The 27,406-nt window shown below is 43.6% G+C and overlaps 1 protein-coding gene and 1 long non-coding RNA gene across 2 annotated transcripts; one reads left to right on the forward strand and one right to left on the reverse strand.

Annotated features, from left to right (window-relative positions):
- Positions 1-14,561: 14,561 nt before the first annotated feature.
- LOC136543643 (acyl transferase 15-like) lies at positions 14,562-15,863 on the reverse strand. Its single transcript, XM_066536030.1, has one exon. It carries the CDS (start codon positions 15,861-15,863, stop codon positions 14,562-14,564), a length of 1,302 nt encoding a protein of 433 aa, XP_066392127.1.
- Positions 15,864-23,745: 7,882 nt separating this feature from the next.
- LOC136545607 (uncharacterized) lies at positions 23,746-24,767 on the forward strand. The gene is made up of 3 exons (XR_010781096.1): positions 23,746-24,089; positions 24,172-24,295; positions 24,378-24,767. It is a non-coding gene; the product is annotated as an uncharacterized lncRNA (long non-coding RNA).
- The last annotated feature ends 2,639 nt before the right edge of the window (positions 24,768-27,406 follow it).

Raw genomic sequence — 27,406 nt, forward strand, 5'->3', positions numbered from 1 at the left:
CGGTTTAAGAATTAAGAGGAGTTCATCTTATATCTTGGTCAAGGCATGATAAATTTGCAATAATTGAAATTATGCCAAGGAAACATACCACCACCAAGGTAGATAGATCACCACATTGATATGACCATCATAAGTGAGACTTGATGATTTGGATAGCCATAGTTCTTCACTTGATGACTCATGGTGAATTAGAGCTCTTATGATCATCCAAGATCCATATTTGGTTCTAGTTCTTTCTTTACCTAAAGCAACTCACACAGAGAGCAAAGGTAAAATTAATGAATTTTGCAAATAGTGAACTAGGAGTTACCACTCTTTGTTGATAAGATCCTAGGTGATCAATGGGATGGATCATGTGCATATGATGAGCTCTAGAGAGGAGAAATAGCAATGAAAGCCCACTCTTCAATTCTTTTCTCCAACTCATTCAAATCTAGTTCCACTAAAGGATTGGGGCATTCGACAATAAACCGGGAGCACTTGGTTTATAAAGACCAAGACCTCCTAGAATAACCTTTGGAGCACCCAAGGATTCCATTGGAACCATCCATCCTCCTTTGATGTTCTTCTTTTTCCTAATGTGTGTGAGACTACTCAATATTAACTTTGAAAGAAACCATTAGTCCCACAAGATATAGGCTTAACTCCCTCTCAATTTGTGCATAGAAGAGTGCATAAAGTACACTCATGCACATCAATAATTATGAGGTCAAGGGAGAAGTTTACACTATACTCCAACTGATTCAAACTCCTTTAAACTACTTGTAGTCCAATTAGTTTCAGCTGATTCTAGTTGCTTCCAATTGATTTCAAATAATTCCAACTGATTATAACTCATTGCTGCTACTTGTAACTGCTGAAGTCAACTAGTTTCAATTTATCTCAGCTGCTGTTTCTGAAAGCCTGCAACTGATTTCTTCAAGTTCCAATCGGTTGCAATTACTTGTTGCTTCTTGTATTTTGATTGCAACTCTTTGGACCCTTGTGTGAGTCTTTCTCTTTCATTACAACTCCTTTAGACCAAACTGATGCTTATCATTTTTACTAATTCTTCACGACCAACTTGAGAGCCAACTTAATGTTGTTGTTACAATGCAATCCAATTCAATATAGTGAGTTTTCAGATTCTGTCTTCCTTGGAGAAAAATTGATATCCCTCAGACCACTAGTCCAATATGCATGAAATTTGGCTGAGATGTGCACCCATGAATCCTCTAACTAGCTGTGAAAATTTCAGCTCATTTGGACTCCATTTGATCAGCCAAATCAATTTTCTATCACAACTGCTAGAGTCTAAAACAGCATTGCTGAAGCTGACAGATCACTCAAAACTGACCTTCTTCTAAACCAATCTTCATGCCAACTGTATAGCAACAAGTACTAGGTGTGTATAGCATGCTCACAAAGTTTCAGGCCAATTTATCAGTATTTGTAACTTCCAAATCCATGCTTGAAGGCAGCCAATTTAGAATTTCAATTTTCTAGACAGATTTGATAATTCCCTATTCTTCTCTTTTTTTGTCCAATCTTGAGGTGAATTTGGTTGAGAGTACTCACAAGATGTTATTTTCATTCAGTTCTCTTATTGATACTTGTAGTCTTGTGAATTCTTCCAATATAGCTTATCCAACTCAACCTCAAACTTGATTTTATCCAAACTAAAAATTTGGTCTCTTTGGCCTCTAGCAACCTCATCTTTCTTCAGGTGAAGAGTAACCATGGGCTTGTGATTTATTTAGTTAAACAAGCACAACCTTTTTTTCTTGATTTTCTATAAATAAGCTCAACACAAGAGGGCATTAGTAACACAAGTACTAGTTTCTCATTTAGTAACATTTTATGTGTGGAAGACAAATGGGTTACTAAAATAGAGAAACCTCATAACATGGACTAAATCTCCCTTAAACCCTCATGCACATTCTTTTGAGTGGAATGGAAATGATAAATGTGCATGGTTGGTCAATTAAGTCCAAAAGGGTAGATTTAAGCCATATTATGGTGAGTGGCTAAAATAGATGAATCAATTCCAAATTAACTAGAGAGAGCACATCACATAATTTTGGATTGATGATCTTCCTATGATAGCACACTCCATTTGAGAAACACATTCTCATTTAGTGAGACTACACAAATCACTTAGAGAGAAAGATTAGTCTCACAACACTAGTCATAGAGTAACTTCCCCTTTGGTAAGTGCTCTAAGTATTTGAATTCCTCACATAGCACTTTATTCATTTAAGAACTTGGGATTTCACTCTATGTCTAGGTCATGGCAACAATAGAGTAATCAAATTGAACTATGCCAAGAAATACTTACAATCATTAGAACATGTAGATGGCCATAAGATAAGAATGAGAATTTGACAATCTACCATAAGACAAGATTCCATCAAGTAGAGAGTTCTTGAACTATGAGTGATAAGTGCCTCTACTTGAGCTTGATTCTTTATTCTTGGCTTTGTTGAAATTCTTGGTTTGAAGTCCACAAAGAAAACCCAAGTCATGTATGTTGCTTGGTGTGGATGATCAATTCAATTCCAATCATACTTTTCTTCTAGAATGACCAACAACCAATTTATATCCTCAAGTGCTTTATTTTCCTAAGTGGCTACACAAGACGCAAAGGAGTAAATTTGAAAATATCATGCACTTGTGATTTTAGAGATTAGCACTCCTTTTCAATATTTTGGTGAGCTCTTGGTTATGGAACTAGAGATTGGTCTTGAGTTGACCTTCCATTTGAGTTTCATCTGCTTCTTGCTTCAAAGATGGGTTGTAGGTTTTGTCCTCGAACTAGACTATTGTCAACTGCTGCTTCTTGTTGCTGCGCGGCACTGCTGCTTAGAGGTGCGGCACTGCCGCAGATGCTGCATCAGCTGGTTTTGGAGCAGCTACAACTTGAGGATCCTCCTCTGTAGTGGTCCTGGATTTCTTGTGGTCTAATATCACCAATAGCCATTAGCTTGATTGCCTTGCAAGGTGGTTCCTCATACCTACAATATGAATAAGATCTTGCTCTACTAGAGAGCTATTAAAAGTATCATATGGCAAAAGATTCATTAAACTTGAAATACTCTAAGCCACTCTTAACAATTCACAAACACACACATATTTGTGAACTACTAGAGACTACACAAGTCAAGTGGCTAGCTAGGAAGGGTTAGGTACTAGTTACCGAGGTGAGTATGAAGTTAGAAATATATCCATCAAGTCATCCTTGGGTCAATCTTGAGAAAATAGACAATATGAATAAGATTGATAGCTTGAGATGATATTTTCAATTAACTTGCTCAAGCACCCCAAAGCTTCATACCACCTCCAAGTACCTACAACACTCATCAAGCACAACTTGGTACCCAAACTATGTTTGGTCCATCAAAGTTAGTCACAAGAGACTTAGGCACCCAAATGGCCTTTGTGCTAGCACGTGGTGAACAAATCACCTTTCTAGCACAACTGTCATTTTTAGGCCTCATAAGCAAATTTGAATCAATTGATGAGTTGAGCTTAGGAGTGTTACCCATAGGGACAATCCATATTTAGATGTCCCTTTCCTCGGCAAGTGTAGCAAATGCGGCGCTTGATCTTGTAAGACATCTTTTTATCTTGCTTCTTGTTTGCTACCTTGCTAATGAGCCTCTTTCTTGATGACACAAGTCTTTCACTTTTCTTGTTAGAACATGAGCCAATTTCATGTCCCTTCTCATTGCAACCATAACACTTCCTCTTGTTTCTTCTTATCTTCTTCTTTGGAAGTGTGGCTGGTCATCAACCTTGTTGGAACACATAGAGGCATTGTGTCCCATGTTGGAACACTTGAGGCACTTGACATGAGTCATCTTCTTCTTCTCTTGAATCTTACTCATGCCTTTGTTTTCTTTCTTCAAGGAGCAATCTCTTACATGGTGACCCTCCTTCTTGCACCTGAAAGCAAGTGATGAGAGTCTTCTTTGGTTGAAGTTGCACCTTGGTGGCCTTGGGGGCTTTGCTGTATTCTGCCCAGGTGTGGCACTGCCGTATCCTAGAACCTCTGTAGCCTTGAGCTGAACTACTAGCATTTTGGACAGATTGCACTTCTTCAAATTTCCCCTTGACTTTGGCACTGTCGGACTTGTGTCCTTCTTGATGGGGCTTGATGCATGCTTCGGTTGATCCCTTCTCAAGCTTCTTCACCATGTCTTTATGATTATCTTGAGAAGGTTGAGCATTGCACTTGCCCTTCCATTGAATCAAGTCCCTTCTTAGCCTCTCAACTTCTTCCTTGAGCTCTTCATTTTCTTTTGTAATGGAATCATCACAAATTTCTACAAGTACATGCTCAACGGAAGGTTGGCTTGCTTGATAGCAACAATTGTTAGCACATGATAAAATAAATGGAACTTGTGTACATGTGCACTTGTGAGTGTGAGGTTGGTATGATTTTACCGTTGTTACCACAACCTCATGAGCAATTTCTAGCATGAGATGAGAATCCATAAGCTTCTCATGAGAGCACAAAAGCTCATCATGATCTTCTTGTAAGATCTCATTCTTGCTAGTGAGCCTTTCCACCTTGTCCTTGAGCACATAATTCTCATCTTCTAATTTGGCAACACAAGATAGAGAGTTAATAGTACGAGTTTGCTCAATTGACAAGTTCTCATACATTTTGACCAAACTAGCATGAGAGCACTTAAGCTTTTCATACTTTTTGGTCAACTTCTCCAAGCATCTGATCTTATTGATGAGAAACTCTTCTTGCTCGTGAAGTGTTTCTTCTTGCTCTTGAATTTTCTCTATGAGCTTGAGCACCATCAACTTGTCTTTCTTGGTTAGACGTGCCTAAGTATTGATTGAACTCATCATCATCACTTTCATCTTCACTCTCACTCTCACTCTCACTTGCCACATTCTTCTCTTTCTTTGCCATGAGACCCAAATGAGGAGTGGCATAGAGAGTTGAGTTTCTTGGTGAGGTGGATTCATCATTTGGCCTCCACCTGATCACAAGTTTCTTCTTCCTTCAAAATGTTAGTCTCACAAGAACTAGAGGAAGTAGAAGTACCACATGTAAAAGCATTGTTCTCACCAACCATTTCATTACCTTCCATTAAGTCATATGTTGGTGAGGAAGTGGATGTGGCATGATCACTTGGACCTTTTGGGAGAATCACTTGAGGCTCTTCATTTGTCGATGAAGTTGAGCACTCCTCAAGTGGTTCCTCAAATGAGAGCAACTTCTCATTACATTTGGACTTGTCATATTTTTCTTTGAGTGTGGTCCAAATGATATGAGCATCATCAAGTGGTTCATCATCTCCAAATATGATGGCATCAAAAACATCTTCACTCAAAGCACTAAATAAGACATTAGTAGCTTGAGCATTGTGTTGTAAGCATTTCACTTCCTCTTTAGATAAGATGGTCAAGTCGTCACTAGGAGGTGAAATGCTTACATCTACAATCCGTTCAATATGAGGACCCATGGCCCTAAAAACATCAAGCACACTAGCGAACCAAGATGCACAATTTGAGCCATCTAAAAGTAGAAGTTCTAGAGATATCCTCCTCACTTGTCGACATCGTCTCTCAAGGCTGGTTAAGCCCTAAATTGAGAGCCTATCTCTGATACCAATTGAAAGGACCTTGATGTCGCCTAGAGGGGGGTGAATAGGCCTATTTAAAACAAACTCGTAGTGGAAGTTAAATTCAAGGTGCGACACTGCTACTTCCAAAGGTGCAACACTGCCACACTACGGCACTGCCTCACAAAAGTGCGACACTGCTGCGCTTGCAAACAAGCTTGAACTACAATTCAAAAACTACCCAAGGAAAAGTAGATCGAGCAAATTACTGATGTTCCTAGGGTAGTGTAGAGCCTATTCCACCACCTATATGTTGGCAGAAGTGCATGAGCAAGTAGATCAGGACCAAACCCTAGAATCACCACAAATACAAGTATAGCAATGCAAATCATAAGAACACAAGTGGGACACCGATTTATCCCATGGTTCATCTCGCCACTAAGGCTTGCCTATGTCCACGTTATTGAGGTTGCCACAAAGGCTTTGGGTATCTTTCAACCCTTTCCTCGTTCTCAAGTCAAGATAATGAACTCTTGAGATGAGGGGTGATTTCACTAGCTGTTTGGGGTGATTACAAACCTTCCGGGGCTGCCACATAAGTTGGCAAGCTCTACGGGCGATGCTCTAGCCAGCTAGGAGCAAAGCTCCAAGAGTAACAAACACAATCCACTAGCTTGAACATGAACCAAGTGCTCTAGGAGATGAAGAACAGTTGGGGCTACTCTCTAATGCAGTTTGGACGCTCAAACTCTCTTGGATTTAGAAGAGAATCAAGTGAGAAGCTTGAGGGTCTCCAATTGTGAGTGAGGGAGAGAGAGAGCAGCTCTTTTCTATTTTTGATGAGCTAGAATGAGCAGGAGGCTCTAGAGAGCCATTGGGGAGGAAGAGAAGGGGTATAAATACCCCCTGCTCCCAACGGTCAGTTCAGTCGTGGTAGTGCCGCAACTGAACTGCGGCAGTGTCGCACTGCGGCAGTGCCTCTCTTTAGGCGTGGCAGTGCCGCACCAAGTAATACAACAAGGGTAAGAGTGAAGTGTTGGCTGTCTTGGCTGTAAATCTGAGGATGCACGTGTAAGTTGGAGCACTTGGTAGCACATGTTAGCTTAAGCATTGTGTCCCTCTTTATAGTATGGCTTTTCTTATACTCAAATTTAAAATATCAAAGAATTTAAACACCTTTGAGTTGGTCACCACATCCTTTTTATAATAGGGGGCTCCACTATCGAATGTATTGTCCTCATTCCCATTATGCCTTAAACATGTGACTTGAACCATTTTAACCACTTGAGTCTTCAATGTCTTCATATGCCATTTCTTCTCAATATCACTTCATAAGGGGTTGCAATCATCTTTATCTCATCTATTCGAGTAAACACACCTTGAGCATGTGACTTGAACCATTTCCATACATATGAGTTCACCTCATTGGCTTCAAGTCACTCTCACTAATGATTTGATCCTCAACACAATATGACTCATAGCTTGATTAGTTCCTCGACTCAATGCAAGTACTCTCTTCTTCACCTTAGCCATGGTACCTCGGTCCTGAAGCCATCGCTTGCCCTTCACCTTCACTTAGTCCCTCAATGCCCTTTCCTTGCTATCTTCACCTTATCAAGCTATACTCAAGTCACATCATATCAAGTAGCCATTGAAAAACTATTTCTTCAATAGTATGATCCTTTCTTGAATATCTTCTAGATATGAATGTTGAGATCAATCAAGCTTTAGTTTGATTAACATAAAGACATATATGAATCATAATCAATATAGTCAAGCCAATTCATGATTTCTTAAATCCTCTTCATTTTGGCTTGACACTCCTAATACTCACTTCAATATCTGTCTTCATACTTCTAGCTTGATCAAAGTAATGCAAAGTGATTTTCCAAATCTTTATCCATACAAGCAAACCAACATAGAGACCGACTTATATCCAATATGAGTTGTGTCCTTTATCATTTAAACCCTTTCTTGGTATTTCTTCACTTATGCATTCTTGACTCATTCTTCAATCCTTGATCAAAGCTAATCCACTGTCAAACTCTTCTTGTTCATGCAAAGCAAGCCATTATTGAGACCAATCCAAAATCATCAACTCATGTCTCTTTTAACATTTGCCAAATATGCTTGCATTCTCATGATACTATGATATTCCTCAACATAGAAGCCATTTCATCAACTCCATTTGCATTGTTGTCTTTCTCTTGAACTATATTGTTTCCGTGATCTTCCAACACAACAATACATAATTTGGCCTTGATTTGAATATTATAGGGAATATCATCAAGTTTGCCTTTTTGTTGAACCTATATACACTTCCCATTCTATAGCCCATAAGTGTATGCAATAAACTCAATTTCTTGTTCAACACTTAGCAAACTTGTTAGACCTTTAATGGTATTGTCATTCAATTCACCAAAACCCATTAAAGGGCTAGATGCACTTACAATCTCTGCCTTTTTAGTGATTGATGACAACACAATTAAAGCTTATAAGAGATTGATAAATTATAAGATTTTGAATCCTATTATATAGTGACCTCCCCCTAAATATGTGCATCGAAAGGAATTTAAATTTTGGCCTCAAATGCCAAATGCACATATTCAAGATAAAGTGTGTGAACTCTCCTATATCTTAGCATCCGTGAGGTGCAAGGTGTCATCATGATAAACGTGATGCTCATGGTAGTTCATGCACTCAAGAAGTTTCGAAAGCTATCATGTGCGGCACTTCTGTGAGTGAGCGCGGCACTACCGCACAGTGCCAGTCAGAGAAAATAAACAACACATTGTTCAAGGCATGAACATCACACTCTAGCATATATGGTCCTTATCAAGTGCATCAATTTAAACTATCCTTGCACACACCACACAATAAAAATTGAAAAATCTTATATGCCTCCCTTTTACCCCTTTAAATCCTCATATCAATCTCTTTCCCTTACACTCTCTCCCAATATTTCTCCCCCTTTGGCATTAATCTCCATAAAGGATCTCTCCACCAAAAAGAGGAAGTAATGGTAGACTAGTGAGGGCAAGAGGTTGGTAAAAGTTCAGCATATTTGGCTCATACCTCACTTAGATGACAGTTTTAACATGAGACTGACTCATGCCATCACCACAAGAGATATCAACCAAATATCTAAATAATTCTCTAATCGTCTCCACAAGAACAAACTCATGTTGTGAGTCAAAGTATTGCATACACATGCACACAATAGCATGTAAGGGCCTAGATGCACAAAGGTAGTACAAGAGTTTATGGAGTGATATACCTTTGTTCTAAGCCTCATAACCTCCACCGTGATCATGATATTTTGAATTTAGTGCTTTGATGGGCTTGGCATAATGCAAAAAGATTTCATTTGTTGCCATGTCTTTTAATCATGACCTTCATGAAGATTTCATAAACTTGTGCTTGATCTCGTTGGAAAGTCCATTGCTAACTCTTCTTGTCATTTTGAGATACCAACTGAAGACATATTTCTTGATATGTCGAATTGAAAGATTATCCACTAATACCAATTGAAATATGATCTTCATAGTTTTGACACCACTTGAAGGAGAGTCTTCACAAGTTGATGCCAATTGGAATGGATTCTTGTATCTCATAATGTCACTTAGGTCCAGCCCAACGCTGGCACACCAAGCTTCTTCCATGTCGATGCCGCCTCCTCCCTCTCCTTTAGTGCCCCCTCTTCTCCCTATATTGGCACCGTGCAGCGATATAGCACCGCTGGCCACACCACTCTGAGTTGGTTTCCTGGCTGCATGCCGCTGGGGCTCAGCCCCTAGCTCTGGCTGTGCTAGTTTAGCTGCTACTGGCAGTTGCCGTGTGTGCCGCTAGTTGGGTGGGTCGCAGGCTGTTGCAGCCATGCCCTGCTAGCCGAGTTGTGTCGTCAGAGGCGGGTGGACAACTACGCTCATGTGGTGGAGGCAGGTGGATCGAGCAGGTGCGAGTGAGTGATGCATGATTCTGTGTGAGCGCGATGAAGAAACGGATGCAACGGCGGAATGGAGGCCTGAAGCTGAGCACCCAGGAACATAGTCTCTTGGGAGGATTCGGGTGTCCACCCAAATTTTGTGGCCCAAGTAGGGGTCTACTAGAGTTGTGTTTTTGGCCTGGGCGTCCATGTTTAGCTATGGAGGCTCAAGTAGATGCCTTGCTGGAGTTGCTCTAAGGCCGGTCTCAATAGCAAGTTTCATGACACATTTGCCAGGATTGCCATGTCAATTTTTTGTTGGTATTTATGACAATGAGTTTCATCTAGATGAACTTTATGTGACTCTCTCTCTCCATAATTAACATGTCAACTCAGCAAATTGCTGATATATCACAACATTAGATGAGAAACTCCTTTGAAACTTCCATTGAGACTTAGTGGAAGTTTCATGTCTGGTTTCCAAGACTACAATAACAAATGCATGAATACAAAGCTTTTGCCTTCTCAAAGAGGATCGATAGCTCTTTTCCACACCCACATAGGCTTTTCTGTCTTTTGCCCATGCTTATTGTTCTTATCCTAAAACTTGAGTTCCCTTTTTGGGAATCTCACTATTTCACTTTGCTTGCTGGCTCCACCCAACATTGCCATAACAGTAAACGAAAGTAGAAGTATCTGTTTCTCTTTCTTGTTTCTGCTGGCCAAAATTTGTGCATCTCAAAGAGGGTAACGACATATAAAGTGGCATACAACTCCCACATTTACCATGCATATTGCTAAGTTTTCTTTGCAATTTATTGTCGCTGCAACATCAAAGATATGTGTAACACCTCGGTGTTACGTTCCTATTTAACAATAGTTTAAGGCTTAATTAATCCTAATAAATAAGTTTTCTATGCTTGGTGATAAACTCTTGCATGAAATGATAAGTACGTATTTGCTTGAATCACTTTCATGAATAAAATCAACATGTGTGATGTCAATCAACCTTGCTGTGGTGATTAAACATCTCTAAATGTGTTTGCGAACAAAAGTTATTTAGGGTTCATGTTGGAAAAATGTGAAGAAAATGCTTAAAAATGTCAAAAAACCCTAATTGGTGTTGTTGAAGGCTGAATAAATAAATAATTATTAATAAACTCTGAAATATGTCCATGTGAAAAACTTAGTACTAAGTTATGAACTTTGTGGTAGGGTACTTGTTTGTGCCTAGTTTGATTGATTGATAGATTAATTAGTGCTTCAAAGTTTGAATAAAATGCTGTTTTCTGGGAGAGTTTCTAAGTGCTTAGTGTTTTCACTGACACTGCAATGTTTAGCGTTGTTTATCTCCTAATCTGTGATTCTAATGATCGTAGTCCCTTAATATGAGTTGGAGAATGAGATGTTGGAAAAAAATCTTGTGCAGGACATGGGGCCAAAACCTTGACCAAATCCTCTGTGCGTTGCATCAAAGTGGGGCACATGTGGCTGTTCTCGCCATGCCCTGGCTCTGCCCTTGGCACGTCACGGACAGTTCATGCTCAGGGCACCCACGCCCACGCCATGCTTGGTCTCTACCCGCCTTGCCTTCTTCTATGTGTCCCGAACTCCGCTCCTCACTTCCCCGCTCGTGCTCGCTCTCTTCTTCTCCTTGCTGCGATCCAAGCACCCGCCATGGCCGAGCTCGGAGTCGAGCTCGAGTGCCACCATCCTCGCCACTACACTTGGTCGTAGGCCAAGTTGTTCTTGCCCCCACCTCTGCCTCGCTCCCCGCTATGCCCTGTGTGCGCTCGCCATAGCCCGTGTTGTCGAGAGCCATCGTGGCCCCTGCTCAGGCCGCCGCCGCATGACCACGTGGCCTGGCTGCTGTGCCCTACCCAGGCCCGGGTGGAGCCCAGCCGCAGGCGTGCTATGGCTGCCCGGTTCCGTGTAGCCTGCCCTCGTCGCCCGTCGTGCCCCACAGCGTCGCCGCCATCGATCTACACGTAGCCGAGCCGCACGCAAACGTGGCCGGCCCTCCACACTCTTCCTCCGGTCGAGCAGAGGCCAGCCCAACGACGCACTAGCCTAGAGATGCCCCCATCCCTCGCTTGGTTGCCAGCAGCACCAGCCCCGAGCGAAACCAGTCGGCCCCTTCCCTACCGTCGTCTGCTCTATTCGTGAGAAAGAAGAAGGTCAAAAGAATATTTAGAAACTCTTTTCTAGGTCCAGATGCGAAGTACTAGACTCACATGAATAGTATGGATAGTCCATGGGTTAATTAGGGAAAACCACAGGGGTCTCAGTGAAATGTGTCTGTCTTATATGGTTTTCCTTTTTCTTTTTAGTATAATCTGGCTAAAACTTTGAAAATTCATAGAAAATCGTACAAAAATCATAAAAATGCCAAACTAGTTTTGTGACACTCCACACAACTAGATCTATGCAATAGATACATAATATGACATGTTTTAGTACAAAAGTTTTGCTATAGATATTTGCCTATGCTTTTTAATGCTAAATTCATATCTGCTGTTATATGAATCCAATTGCTGTGAAATTTTTATGGTAGGTTACTTGTTGCATGCTTGTGCTGTGGTCAAAATTTTATGACCAATGGATGTTTATTTACTAAGTTATTGATTTATCATGTGTTACATGCTTTTATTACCATTAAATCTTAATTATCTGATAGTAAATAATCTGCTTATCCAGAAATTATGAAATTCATACAGTAGCTTTGTTTAGTTAAGATGTGTCTCTCATAAAATTTTCATCTCCAAAATATATGTTTGGTGCACCACCTTTTTATTCCTTAGTTGTATTTATTAAAGCTTTTATATATGTTAGGTGTTTAGATTAGGGTTAATATACGTTTGTCTATACTACTTGTTTTACATGATGACTAGGCAAAGTGTGTTTAGTAAGTAGAAGTGTGCTTAGCATGATTATGGTAGCTCTTGCCTGTATGTTTAAATGCAAGTGGTGACTTTAATAACTTGTGATATGTTGTTAATAATCAACTCACGAGTAAGTCCCGATGAGAAAGGATGGGAGTAGAAATTGGAACGTTTAATACCCTGGTTTACCCACAACGATGTGTTGCTTGTCCTTTTCGTGTTTGTATTGGCTGTGTGTATGCTTGTTTGACTTAAACATGCATTGCATTATGCATATCATTTAGGAACGATAATGGATAGATGGATTAACTGGAGGATGTTGGCGTCACGTGGAAAGATGGTGTAATTGTGACCAATACTGAAGATGATGATGGATCGTGTCCCAAAGATGGAGGAATACTAACTTTGTATAATACAAGTTTACCCAGGCAAGCCCTGGTGCATAACCCCTATTTTTATAACACTTATCTTTATGTTGTTCGTGCATTAAGTTACAGGAGTTGATTGAAACCCACCTGCATAAATATTCTATCCTATGAGTCCTACTAGTATGACAGGGATCGTGTAGTATGCCATGCTATAAGGCTTATGGTAGAAGTCGAGTGATAGACGGTCATTCACGAGAAATAGGTGATGGTTATACTATTACTACTGTCACATGGTTTTGGATATGGATAATAATTGGAGACCGGGTAGGAAGTGGGAAAATATATTTTTGTTGGAGGATTAGTGGGTGCAACAGGGCGTGGCTCTAGGTGCACGATTCCCGACTGTGTCGGTTAAGGACCGTACCGTTGGCTAGACCGCTGGTTAAGTTTGAAGGTACCGAACACATAACAGGGGCCTGAGTTATAGTTGACCGTAAAGCTAAGTACTTTCCTACAACTCAGGGTCCCTAAAAAGTTTATTGGAGTGTTACACTGACCATTCGAGGAGTTGTTAGGAGGCGGGGAATGTCCATGGACCAAACTTATGAGGGGGAAACCTGTCGCCGCTCGGCGGGGTAGGACTCATAGGGTGGGTTTCCCAGGATGGTCAGGTCGCTTTCAGACCTGGGTCATACGAACGGAACAGTTGTCTTATACTTGCTCTTTTGAGAGAAGTACGGACATGTGTTTGAGATTGTCCAGCTGGATGTATATCAATTGCAATCGCCGCTCTCCTCGGATATGGATACCACTTGCCACTGTCTAGCATCGTAGTAACAACTGGAATATGGGGATGCTGATGAGGCTACTGCCGGATCATGAAATATATTCTGATTGCTTACCGCATGCTTGAAAGTAGTATAGGCGCTTACCTAAATTGGTTAAGTAATGAACTTGATGTGACTGCTAAAACTTTGAATATAAGCATGCACTATTAGAAATGCTTCTATGCAAAACAACTAAACAACTAGCAAAATAGCCCTTGCATATCCTTAAGAGTCGGGAGACTACTCCCACCTAGTTGGGTAAGTCTTACAGAGTACATTGTGTACTCAGGGTTTTATTCCCCTGTTGCAGGTAGCAGGTGGATGCTGGAGCTAACTATTGTGTGTGGATACCTCCTGGTGGGCTCATCGAGGAAATCCTCCCACGCTACAATCGTAGTAGTTTTACTCTTACATCTCTACCTCTGTCTCAACGTTCAAAATTGTTAACTTCCGCTGCTTTTGTAAAATGATCTTTCTTCCACTGCTTTTATGAAATTGCTCTATCAAACTCTGATTTTTTGTATATTGTGATGTATGGAATGGTTAATAAATGATGTAAGTTTTATTCACTTGTCTATATATGATCCTAATGAAAACGTAGATTTTTAAGTTCTCCCATTGGTTGTGCTCGATAGACTAGTGGGTTTAACTTAGTCTCTTGTGTACTTAGTGTCAAATGACTGGCAAGCACACTTAGGATTAGGTTAAATTGGGCGGTTCTGCCACAATATGGTGCAGATAGATACAATGGTATAACATCTCCCGTAAGACGAGGTACAAACATATACTCCCTCCACTTAAATTGTAAGTTGTTCTGTCTTTTCTAGATACATACTATCTTTTATTGTGTATGTAGACATAATGTATATCTAGATGCGTAGCAAAAGCTATATATCTAGAAAAACCAGGAGGGAGTATAGGAAACAAAACACTTAAAACTACCAGTCTGATGTAACATTGAACACAACGGGTCATCGGCATAAATTGCTAATTAATCATGTGAATCTTGCCAATTCCCCAAGGAAGGCTTCAACGTGCTCCTCCCTAACACAGCGGGTGACCATGTTGGCCCCATCCTTCCCTTTCCATGGCAGGCACACCACGCAGGAGGGCACGGTCATGTGTGGCACATGGGCACGGCACATCACCCTCACCGGCTTCCTGCCGCCAACCTCGACCTCGTCGAGGCCGATGTTCCTCATGCTCGACACGCTCAGGAGGTTGTAGTTGTACCGAAGCATGTCCTCAGGCTGCTTCGAAGCCTGCGCACCACCACCGCCATCGTTCCCCTTCAGCTGTTTGGTGATCTGCTCCTTGGCATGCCTTATCATCTTCACTATGTCCAAGATGGGTCCGTTCGCCACCGAGCCGCACGTCGCGACGACGAGCTGCCCAGTGACACAGTTACCATAGTAGCCATCCTTGGCCCCGACGTGCTTGCGCACATTAGCTACGATGAACAGCAGGGAGGGGGCTTCTGGATCAGAGATGACCACACGAGTGCGGCACTGCCATAGCACAGCGGTCACCGCTTCGAACACAGTGCATGGCTGGCCACCATTCGCATGGCCATGGAACTCATCTTTGATGCTGTTGATCAAACTCGAAGGCACGGTGTACTCCAAGCAAGCGAAGTCCCTTGGCGCCAGGCCCATCATGGACCGCTGCGCGTAAGCGATCACCGGAGGGAGGCCTGGCAGCGAGCTGTCGCACCGGGTTGGGACGACAGACGGTGCTGGCAGCCCGCTCGCATGCTCGCCTACGGCCTGCAAGAACTGGGCCATCCCGGCGCCGTCGGCAATGGCGTGGTTCCATGTGACTCCGGCAACGAAGCCACCGCAGGAGAACACGGTCACCTGCATCATCAGCAGTGGGTCGGCGCAGCCGCACCTGTCGTGCGGGTAGTAGACGGCGAGGTCGTCTGGTAGCGTCGTTGCACCGGATGAAGGGTCGTTGTTGAAGAATTTTGCTTCCTTCAGGGCACAGTCTGCGGATGCATCAACGAAGACCACGCCCTCGCCGTTGCATTCGACACGAGCCTCGTCGCCGCTGTTCCCCTGGGCAAGGCGCCCGGCGATGGGGTAGTAGTAGGCAAGTGCACGGGAGAGGCCCCTTCTTATAGTTTCGGCAGGCTCGTCGATTGGGTGCTCGAACACGAGGAAGCATGTCGCTGGCATGGCACTAAAACCCTTGTCGAAGGATGAGAGGTCTATGCTACTGGTAGTCATCTTCATGTCCAGCTCCTCCGACGATGGCCTGATGAGCTGCGGCAAGGATTTCCTAACCACGGAGCTCATTGTTTGCCGTGTAGTCTTTTTTTTTTCCTTTTCTTGCTGGTTGTACTGTGAGGACTTTATATATAGCTGATGCTGTTCTTTGGACATATATATATATGCCTCCAGCCGATATTATATATATACACACACACATGTTAGGAGCATGAACTGGTGGTTGGTTCACAAGGTTTGTGTGTGCTGGGCTATTGCCGTGTGGACTACATCAGTATCTAACATGCATTTACACGGGAATAACAGATTGGAGAGCCGGCCATCAGGAGTTCTTGTTACAACAGATTATGTCATCTAAGAGCTACATAGATCGCCTATAATTAACAAACTCTAGAGCTCCTGGTCGGTTGCTTATCTCAAGTCACTACCGGAGACTGTGTATTTACCGAGTGCCCCGACAATTACCGAGTGTGAAAAGTCGGGGCACTCGGAAAAAAGTATTTACCGAGTGCCAACACTCGGAAAACATAAACACCCGGTAATCAACCGCTTTACCGAGTTAGCACACTCGGTATATTCAGACACTCGGTAAAACTACAAGTTTACCGACGGGGTGCACTCGGTAAAAATGGTTACTCGGTATTAACGTGCCACGTCACCTAGGACAGCAACCGTGCCCAGACGGCGTCAAGGCATGACATGTTTACCGAGTGTTATGATCATACACTCGGCAAACATGAAAATTTTACCGAGTGTTGGGCCAATACACTCGGTAAACACTATATTTTACCGAGTGTATTGGCCCAACACTCGGTAAAATTCAACCAAATTTCTTGTTTTTCCCTTCATTCTTTTTCCTCTATCCACATATGATATTTAGTACTCCATTCCAAAATATGGTGTTTATTTCGATTTATTTACTATATTTCACAAAAGTTTCATTCTTTATGAAAATTAGGAACATATCATGTGAATTTAATTGTAATAATTAAAATCGAACTCGATAAATCACAAGATTGGAAGAATTAACATTGAAGCATACATCTATGTTATAGAAAAAATTTCATAACGTTTTGGAAGTATTTTTACATTCGTCGTTGCCGAACCGGTACATCTCCCAAAGAGACGCTAAACATTCACAATGACGAGTAGGATTTCTATTAAGAGTGAAATTCAACAATATGATTTGAACTTGGAATTTTTTAGATAGTAAATAGATGACATGAAATAGTTCGTGTGAAAGTTTGGTGAATTTTAGGATTAAATTGGCATTTTTTCTTTTATGTTTTGCATGAAATAATGGATACAGTTACCGAGTGTGACCTGAAACACTCGGTAAAGGTTAGCCACGGCCCACTTCTACCACAGTGGGCTGCCATGCTTCTGTTTACCGAGTGCCGTAGATCTGGGCACTCGGTAATGTACCAGGCTTATGTTTACCGAGTGCCGTAGATCTGGGCACTCGGTAAACATGTACCCCACATGTCATTGGGCTGCGGTACTTGAGTTTACCGAGTGCCGTACATCTAGGCACTCGGTAAACAGAAACATTCAACACAGCCGTTTCTCCCTCAAATCGTGCACAGACGCACACACACACACCGCACACGCCTCCCCACCGTCGCGGCCGCTGGCCTCCTCCCCTCCACCACCGCCGCCACCGGGCGGTCCCCCACAGCTGCCGCCACCGGAGAGACGGAGAGAGAGACAGCGGCACCGGCGCACCGGACGACGATCCCCTCCGCCGACGCCGCCCCGTGCTCCCTCCTTCGCTCCCGTTCCCGCGAGGTGGGGTGGGGTGGGCCCCAGCAGCAACGGCGACGGCGAGCACTCTCTCCCCTCCACCACCGCCGCCACCGGGGGAGGGCGGTCACCCGCCGCCACCGCGGGACTGCCGCCACCGCGGCCGCCTCCTCCCCTCCAAGCTCCGGACCTGCTCATCTGCTGACTGAATTAGGTAACACACCACTGCTCCCATGCATCCGCTTGGCATTACAAAACTAGACAGCACAGCTTCATCACATCAAAGGGCTTATTATTATTAGTTCCATCAGAACTTGTCAATTAGTTACTCCAAGATTAGTCACCAGTTTGGTCGATGTGTGAATTTGGTTACCAGTTGCTCGATCTCATCAGTAGTCACCACAGCAGTGGAACAGAAGAAGAGAAACGAAAGAACATTGAGACCTATTGCTTGCTATATGGTACACAGAGAGAGAGAGAGAGGTGCCTTAGTAAGGCCTACGTCCCTGGAAGGAACCACCTATTAATTTGTTTTCCTTATTATTATACCACATTTTATATTCTCTTGATTTGGATTTATTTTACCACCCTTTTATTGTCTGGTTCACTCAAGTAGGAGTGTCATACTAACATGCGTGTCCGTGATCATGTGAGCTGTGATTGCGCTTAGGGTCTAGGCTGCTAGTAAAAGAAGCCAGCTAATAGTTTCTTTATTAACGTTATTAGCTAGCATACTATCTACGATCCTATTTGAATTCTCTAGCAAATACTTTCTCCGCCTAAAAAAGAATATAATTCTAGCATAGTACTTCACATCAAGTTAAAGTATCTCAAGTTTACCGACTATATATAAAAAGAAAGTATAAATAGTTGTTTCATTAAATAAGTATCATTAGATTTATCATAAGATATATTTTCATAATATATATCTGGTGCCAAAAGCATTAATAATTTTGCTTATATATTTGGTCAAACTTTGAAGGCTTTAATTAACAGCTAGGATCACTCCTCTAGTGGCTGACACTAAGTTGATTTTGCATGATGACACTCACGTGCCCAACGCTCACGGATGGATCCTTTCTTTTCCTACTTTTTTGTTTCGGTGGTAGATGAAGTCGGTGTGTTCTTATCTAGGAGCAGATAGAAAAGACGAGCCACAAAAGTCCTTTTCGTTATGGGCTCGTTGCAACCCAAATTAGTTTCGACTCTTCGCTTTTCGCCACTTGCCATCGCCAGTTAATCTCTCTTCGCCACGACAGTGGATTTTGTAGAAATAGAAATGTTCGATCACAGCAGTGGAAATTAATTTGGGTTATCACAGTTGGCCTCCAGTTGCTCGATCTCAAATCTCTCTTCGCCACTTGACGTTGACTTATCATACTTTTACAGACTAAAACAGATAACTAGCTTCCATGATATCTCCCTTTTTCCTTACAAAAGTGACCTACTCCAACCTAGGATGAAACTGTGCCACACACCAAAAATAGCGTGGTTAATTAGCGATGCATCATGGGTCAGTACAGAGTTGGTACAAACTATCAGTTGGTACAGGTTCTTCTATTTTTTGCGAATCGGTACATGTTCTTTTAGCGGCTACACATCTGTCGATATATATTTTCCTCTACGTTTGAACTATCGGTCGGTGTAGGTAAATGTCATCTGTATAGAGGCCGAAGGCCTATGGCACACTGCGCAGGCCCATTCCCACGAAAAAGTTGGTCAAAAACCTAGCTAGTCCGAGCGGGCCCGTAACAAAACAACGCCACTGTGCCTCATTTCCACACCAAAAAATGCCGCTGCCTCCATGAAAAAAGGAAAGCTGCCTTGGCCTCCCAGAATATTAAAGTCACTAGGATTAGATTGGATTGTATTGGACCCTCATAAGTAAATTTTGAATGGATAGGATGGCATAGATAGAAAACTGTTGGTGGAGCTATACAGAGGTGGTTATATGTGAAATATCTCTTTTAAAATCATGTCTACTTTTACCCCGCGTCCAAATTTTCCTTATTCTGCTTCCTCAGCAAAAAAAGATCTAACATGGGGTGACAAATTCTCTTACTCCCTTGGTCCCAGAAAATGTCTTGCCTTTGCAGGAGTCAATCAATCAATTTCAAGTTTCACTACATTCATAAAACAATAGTATCAACATTAATATTTCCAGTAATGTTTACTGCAAAAATATACTATTATGTATATATTTGATTAAATTTAAAATTGGTTGACTCTCAACAAACAAGACAGAGGAAGGACCTAGAGCTCATAACTACCATCATAGCTCACAGGTGTTAGAGGAAATCAAATTGACAATTATTGCCAGTCAACTCAAATAAATAAAAGACAATGTTTATAGGGCACGATGCAATCATGGATTGCAGACAAGTACATGAAGCAACAAAAAAAACTCCCATGATTATCTAATCTCCTTCGGCCGGAGCCTATTGTACGGTTAAATATAAGTTATACATGATAGATTCAGATTTTCAGGTGCAGTGGGGGTGGCACTGCGATCTGACTTTCCTTCCCTCTCTGAATCCAGTCCAGGATCAAACCTCACAGCCGGACAGGCCCTTGTGCAACCCACGAATTGAGGAAGCAAGCCACCTTGCGATTCCAGCTCCCCAGCACCTGCACCTGATCTTGTTGCACCTGCAGATTCCTTTTCCTACTACCTCCCCTACAAGTTATCCTCCGTGCACATGGTGGCGTCTCCTCCTCCATCCTTGGCTTCTCGAACTCGATGTACTCAGTGCCATGTCTAGACTTCCAAAGCATTTGGCAGGCCGTCGCTTTGGGGTTCCGGTACAAGTAATCTGTTGCCTTTGGCAGCATGATCTCATTCAGCTGGTCCAAGGTAATGTCGGTATGCACATAGTGCTGCTCTTCGCCGTAGACGGTCACTACCGCAGAATTCTTTTCTTCAGGAAGCCTGTGCTTCGTAGAACCATGGGGGGGGGGGGGGGGGGGGGGGTAAAGAGCAGTCCAGCTTTCAGATATGGAGAGTAGTCCTGTGTAGAACTTCTGCGTCGAGATGGCGACGTTCTGGTGGTCTGCTGCTTGTTGTACTCGGATAGTGAGACTTGACACTCCAAGTGCATTAGAATAACAGAATCCAGAGAAACATCTTGCTACCATGTCTGGGTTAGTACTGCACCAAGGCTTATTACTCTGACTTTGTTGTTGCTTCTTGCAATACTCTGACTCTGGTCATAGGTCATCTTAGATTTCAGGTGATTGGGTCATGCCTAATCAAATCATCTGTGCATGTGCAGGTGCTTGACAAGGAAACCACGTTACCTACTGACATCATTGAGAACAATAGTAAACATTATATAACTAAACCATAAAGTTTGCCAAAGAATAAAAGAAAATGTGTGCCTTGTATTTCTACAATAAAGTGACATTTATATTTATATACTAATTAAGCATTAGTTAAAACGTCACCCAAACCATAACCTGAATTTTCTTTTTGCTAAGTTACCAACATGAGGTCCCAAGTTCTGTAAAAGGAACTGGTCACTAAGAGCACATAATTCAAGAACACTATAAGCCAGAAAATTAAGCTGCTGCCGGTTGCATTCCAAAAAAAAAAATTAAGCTGCTAGAACTTTACAGTATTTCATTTGTTAAGATAGGGAAGTATTGCTAGGGGAAAGAACATTTTTCTTCACTGTTTCACACATGTCAAAAGCTATGCAAACTCAAAAGAAAACTGAAGAAAAAAATCTCAAACTCTAATGGGCATCATATAATCGAAATATGCATAGGTAAACTCTTCTGAAGCGCAAGAGTAGAAGCAGCAGAAATTTGAACCTTTGATGCGTCTCAACTCTTTACAGAGGGTGATAAAATCTCCCCATTTCATATGACACCGTCTTATAAACCTTAGGTAAAATCTCATCATCCAATCTAGCAAACATCTTCTATGTGAATCGACCAAGAACATGAATGTCTCTTTATCATCTCATATGGTTTTTCTCTAGCACTACTACTCTATTGCTCTAAACTGCAATATCGTCTATATGTTAGGATGGATGACCGTCAGTGGATGTACACGGGCTATCAGAAGAGGGGTCAATACACAAATGAATGGATTGAGAAGGCCAATGATTTCATGACGAAGGCATTTGCAAACGGACGGCGACATGCCTGGTGTCCCTGTAGGAAGTGTAAGAACAAGGCAATGAAAACATATGAGGAGATGACTAAAGATCTTGTCAACAATGGATTTGTAGAGAACTATACCCGGTGGACCATGCATGGTGAACGCCATCGTGCGAGAGAAGAGGTCGTGAGACAACGGATCGAGGAGTTTGATTCTGAAGCCGGGGTGGCAGAAATGTTAAATGACCATGACATGGCTTTCGATGAAGGAAGTGCAGAGCAGGAGCCAGAGCAAACTGCAAAGGCGTTTTACGCCATGTTGGATGCGGCACAACAACCCCTTCACGGGCGCACCAATGTTTCTAAACTGGATGCCATTGCACGTCTAATGGCTGTGAAGTCCCAGTTTAGCTGGAGTAGAGAATCCTTCGATCAACTGTTGACAGTAGTTGGCACCCTACTTCCGGATGATCACGTTCTGCCAAAGAACACGTATGAGTCAAATAAAATCCTTCGTGCACTCAAGATGTCGTACGAGCAGATACATGCTTGTCCGAACGGATGCATCTTATTCAGGGGAGAACATGCTGACGATAAGTACTGTCCGAAGTGTAAGGCATCTAGGTACATTGAGTTAGAATCTGGTGATGGTCGGAAGACGCAAACAAAAGTCGGTGCAAAGATCCTGAGGTACCTTCCTTTCATACCGAGGATCCAACGGCTTTTCATGAGCGAGGAATCCGCAAAACAGATGACGTGGCACAAAACTGGACGCCGATACACTGACAAGATGATACATCCGTCCGATGGTGAATCATGGAAAAGCTTCGATCGGAAGCATACCGACAAAGCTGATGAGGCTCGTAATGTACGCATTGCACTGGCAACTGATGGGTTCAATCCTTATGGAATGGGTTCTTCACCATACACATGTTGGCCCGTATTCGTCATCCCTCTCAACCTCCCACCTGGCGTCGCCTTTCAACGGCAAAATATTTTCTTGTCACTTATAATTCCAGGACACCCGGGGGCTAATATGAGTGTGTACATGGAGCCTCTGATAGACGATTTGGTCCGTGCATGGGACGAAGGGGTAGTGACATACGACCGATTCACAAAGACAAACTTCAGAATGCATATTTGGTACCATTATTCCATGCATGACTTCCTAGCTTATGGGTTATTTTGTGGCTGGTGTGTTCACACGAAGATGCCATGCCCGATATGCAAGTCAGCTGTGGAGTTCTTTCGGTTGGAGAAAGGGGGCAAGTTTTCTTCGTTTGACAAACATCGACAATTCCTCCCTCTTGACCACCCATTCAGGAGAGACAAGAAGAACTTTCGAAAAGGTGTCACAGTGGAAGACTCTGCACCGGAAATGATGACAGGTGCCCAGGTTCTTGAGATGTTAGATGGTCTTGTGGTCGACAATGAAAAGGGGGGCTTCGTGGGATATGGAAAAGAGCATGCCTGGACACACAAGTCGTGCTTGTGGAAGCTTCCTTACTTTAAGGACCTCCTTCTTCCACATAACATTGATGTAATGCACACTGAAAAGAATTTCGCCGAGGCGGTCCTTCACACAATCATGGACTGGGAAAAGTCAAAGGACAATGTCAAGGCTAGATTGGATCAAGCAACGCTGTGCGATAGACCAAAGCTAAACATGTTGCCTCCCTTACGCGGGAAGTCATGGAAGAAGCCTAAGGCCGACTTCGTCCTAACGAGGGCCCAAAAGAAAGAAGTTCTTCAATGGTTCCAATCGTTGATGTTCCCTGACGGGTATGCAGCGAATTGGAGGAGGGGTGTGAACTTAAGTACCATGCGAATCACAGGGCTGAAGAGTCATGATTACCACATATGGATTGAGCGCCTTCTTTCGGTGATGGTTCGTGGCTATTTCCCTGATCACATCTGGCGAGTGATGGCAGAGTTGAGCATGTTCTTCCGCAAGCTATGTGCTAAGGAGATATCTCGGACCGAGATTGAAGAAATGGAAAGAATGGCCCCGGTGTTGCTCTGCAAGTTGGAGAAGATCTTTCCCCCCGGCTTCTTCAATCCGATGCAACATTTGCTCTTGCACCTACCATATGAGGCAAAAATGGGGGGCCCTGTGCATGCCCGTTGGTGCTATCCAATTGAGCGATGCCTAAAGGTTCTTAGAACAAAATGCAAAAATAAATGCAAAATTGAAGCTTCCTGTGCAGAGGCATCCATTGTGGAGGAGGTGTCATACTTCACAACAAGATACTATGCCGACAACCTTCCTAACGTGCATAATCCACCCCCTCGTTACAATGCTGCCGACAATCAGTCGACCCTCAGCCTTTTCCGAGGGCAACTCGGAAGTGCAAGTGAACCTACCTTGAAGATGTTGAGCCTAGAAGAGTGGCGCTCTATCCAGCTGTATGTGTTGCGGAACCTTGAAGAGGTTGGCCCGTACATTGCGTAAGTTTTACACAAACTTGTTTCTTTTCTTGTCAGTATTTCGCATGCACCCATCCAACCCTCTTGTTAACGGCCGTTACAGCAAATTTGTTCTCCTCTACCATCGTCCATCACGGAGGGAACCCACCGAAGCGGAAGTTGAAACCCTTCTAAGACATGGCGCGGGAGAACGAAATCCCACTTTTATTTGTTGGTTCAAGGAGGAGGTACTGTTCAATTTCATTTGTTGTTTGTACTTAACTCTCAACTTGACAAATATATAACGAATCATCCTACTTGAACTAGCAGGCCAAAACTGACATGTCTATGAGTGCCGAGTTGAGGCAAGTTGCCAATGGATTTGAATTTAGGGTCAAGTCATTCTCTGTGTACGATGTCAATGGATATCGCTTTCACACAACTCGGCATGAGCAGAGTCGGCCGAATCGAAGAACCACAAATACCGGTGTTTTCACGCCAGGCACAGATGGGTTGGACTACTATGGAATAATTGAAGAAATATACAAACTCAAGTTTCCTGGTTGTGTACCTCTTCATCCTGTCATATTCAAATGCCATTGGTTTGATCCCAAAGAAGTGATAAAGACCCCTGAGCTTGGGTTAGTCGAAGTTCTAAAGTCATCCGTCTTGTTAGGAGACGACGTGTACATTGTGGCCCAACAGGCCACGCAAGTTTATTATCTCTCATACCCGTGCCAAACCAAAGACCGTCTTAAGGCGTATGATGTTGTGTACAAGGTATCGCCGCATGGTAAAGTACCCATCCCAAACGATGATGATTATAACATCGATGCAAACACATATGACGGAGAGTTCTTTCAAGAAGAAGGATTAGAAGGGAGTTTTGAGATTGTCTTAGATGTAGATCTCGCAATGGAAGTAGACAATGATACGATCATTGTTGACGGGGATGATGGAGAGGAGGTTCACAACGCGAAGGACTTGTTATTACTTGAGCAACACCATTCAGGCAGTGTCACTAGTGATGAGACTTTGAGAGACGATCATAATTACGTCGACAATAGCGATGATGAGATTTTTGGCCCACCTATCGATGATCTTGATGATTATTTCTAGTACATGTAAGATCTGTAGTACTTATGGCAATTTTATACATGTATGATACATTTACTTATTTTGCATCTCTTTTATACATGTATGATATATTTACTTATTTTGCATCTCTTTTATACATGTATGATACATTTACTTATTTTGCATCTCTTTTATACATGTATGATACATTTACTTTTGTATATGCGTACTGATAGTTTATTCCTTTTGTTGCAGGTGATTGATGGTGGGCGGTGGAATCAGGAAGCTTAGGTCGGTTATGACCTTACTGGCTGGTGGCGAGGGGTCCAGCCAGGGTGGAGGAGGAGGGCGTGCACAGACTGAGGGTGGAGGGCGTGCCCAGGGAGGAGGAGGAGGACGACGACGAGGGCGTGCCCAGGGAGGTGGAGCCCAGGATGGAGGAGGAGCCCAGGGTGGAGGAGGAGGACGGCGACGACTGAGGGCGTCGAGAGCCGACACCTCCTCCACAGGACGACGACCACGAGTTCATAGCGGCCACGGAGGAGGATGAGGAGGAGGAGGAGACCAGGGAGGAGATAGCGGAGGCGGTGGAGGAGGCACGGAGGGAGGATGCTTCCGAGCGGGTTGAGCGCGAGGAGGATGCCGACTTGGTGGCAGAGGAAAATGGGGTGCCTACGGTTTGGCTGCGAGGGTCGTCGCGCCTCCCAGACTTACCCATACAGAGACGGCCAGTGATTCGACCATCCGGAACTAAGTAAGTAATTTTTGCATGTTAACACTAATTCACAGGTTTTTAAGTTATAACAGAAACTAATATTCAATCTCAATAACTTTGTGCAGGGATTGGGAAATGGTGATCCCAGGGAGTCACTCTCGCCGAGTAAACGGGATCCTGGGTCTTCTGTGCAGGGCAAACTACCCCGGGATGGTGAGGATCGATGGTGTTGTGCAGCCCGCCATGAAGTGGTCCCACTGGCACGCCTGCCAGCGATCAGACTGATCGAGCTGGCAGGTGTTATAACAGCAAGGCCGACCGGGTGATGAAAGAGCTGTGGGTATGTGTTCATCGCACTATGCTGATAATAACATCACATTAATTGTATATTACTGACTGTATTTGCTTGTAGGATTACTACACCTTGGCGGAGGGAGTACGTAGGGAGGACGCGGATGACGTGGTGAACAGAGTCTGTGTTCACCGAGTGCAGGACCTCTTCTACGAGACAAAGCTCTTGTGCAGAAGAATTTACCATGCCCGCAGAGGAAACAGAGTCACCAGAGCGCAGGCAGTGCACCTGCCCCTGACTAAGGAGCAATACTTGACGGTAAACATGAGATTACATCGTCTGTGATTAATTGCACTGAAATTGATTTATGATTTGTCATGTGCTCGTGTACGTGCAGGTGCCTCCTGCTTGGTGTGCGGGGATGGACAACTGCTGGGAGGCCATTGTGGACACGTGGTTGAGTGAGGAGTACGAGCAATATCACACCGTACGCTCACGTTGCCGTGCGATGATGCAGGGTTCCTCGCACAAACAAGGGCCCACTACCCTCAAGGAATATGCAGCCAGATATGTACGCGGATTTCATTTCGTTGTTGCTACGCTAACTTCTGAATGCATAATATCTTATTGTTGTGCTTCTTCTTGCAGACGCGGTTCCACCCCGGCCAGGAGTGCGCCTCGTTCAAGGCATATGCCTTGGCACACAAGGGCAAGGCAAAGGACCCCGACCTCGTCTACAACCCGGAGGACCCGCCCGAGGCATACAGTAACCTGAGCGTGCACAGTCGCCTCAGCGAGTACACGGCGATGGCGAGAGAGATCCATGGGCCAGAATTTGATCCGAGCACCGCTGACCTCGAGGGTGACATCGTCATGAGGTTGGGACCAGGTAAGCCACACGGGAGGTACTATATGGGCAACAGCACCATAGACACGGCCAACACTCAGACACTCGCCCAGATTAGAGCCCGGAGCACGAGTTCGAGCCCGGCCATACGCCCACGCTCACAGCCCCAGGTGGTAGCACTCCAGGTTAGTTCTGTTGCATTCGTTGTCCATTCATTTTCTACCCGTTCTTTATTTGCATTCTAACTATGTGATAAATAATTGTAGGCCCAGATTGAAGCCCTGCAGGAGTCACAGCAGGCCTCACAGAGCCAGTTTCAGGCCCTCCAGCTATCGCACCAGGCCGAGTTGGCACAGGAGAGGGCGCGAGTGCAGGCCCAGCTTGAGGCCTTCCAGCAGTCGCAGAAGGCCTGGTACGAGTACATGGCC

This window comes from Miscanthus floridulus, chromosome 3 (genome assembly GCF_019320115.1).
Source record: "Miscanthus floridulus cultivar M001 chromosome 3, ASM1932011v1, whole genome shotgun sequence".
Taxonomy (NCBI): Eukaryota; Viridiplantae; Streptophyta; class Magnoliopsida; order Poales; family Poaceae; genus Miscanthus; species Miscanthus floridulus.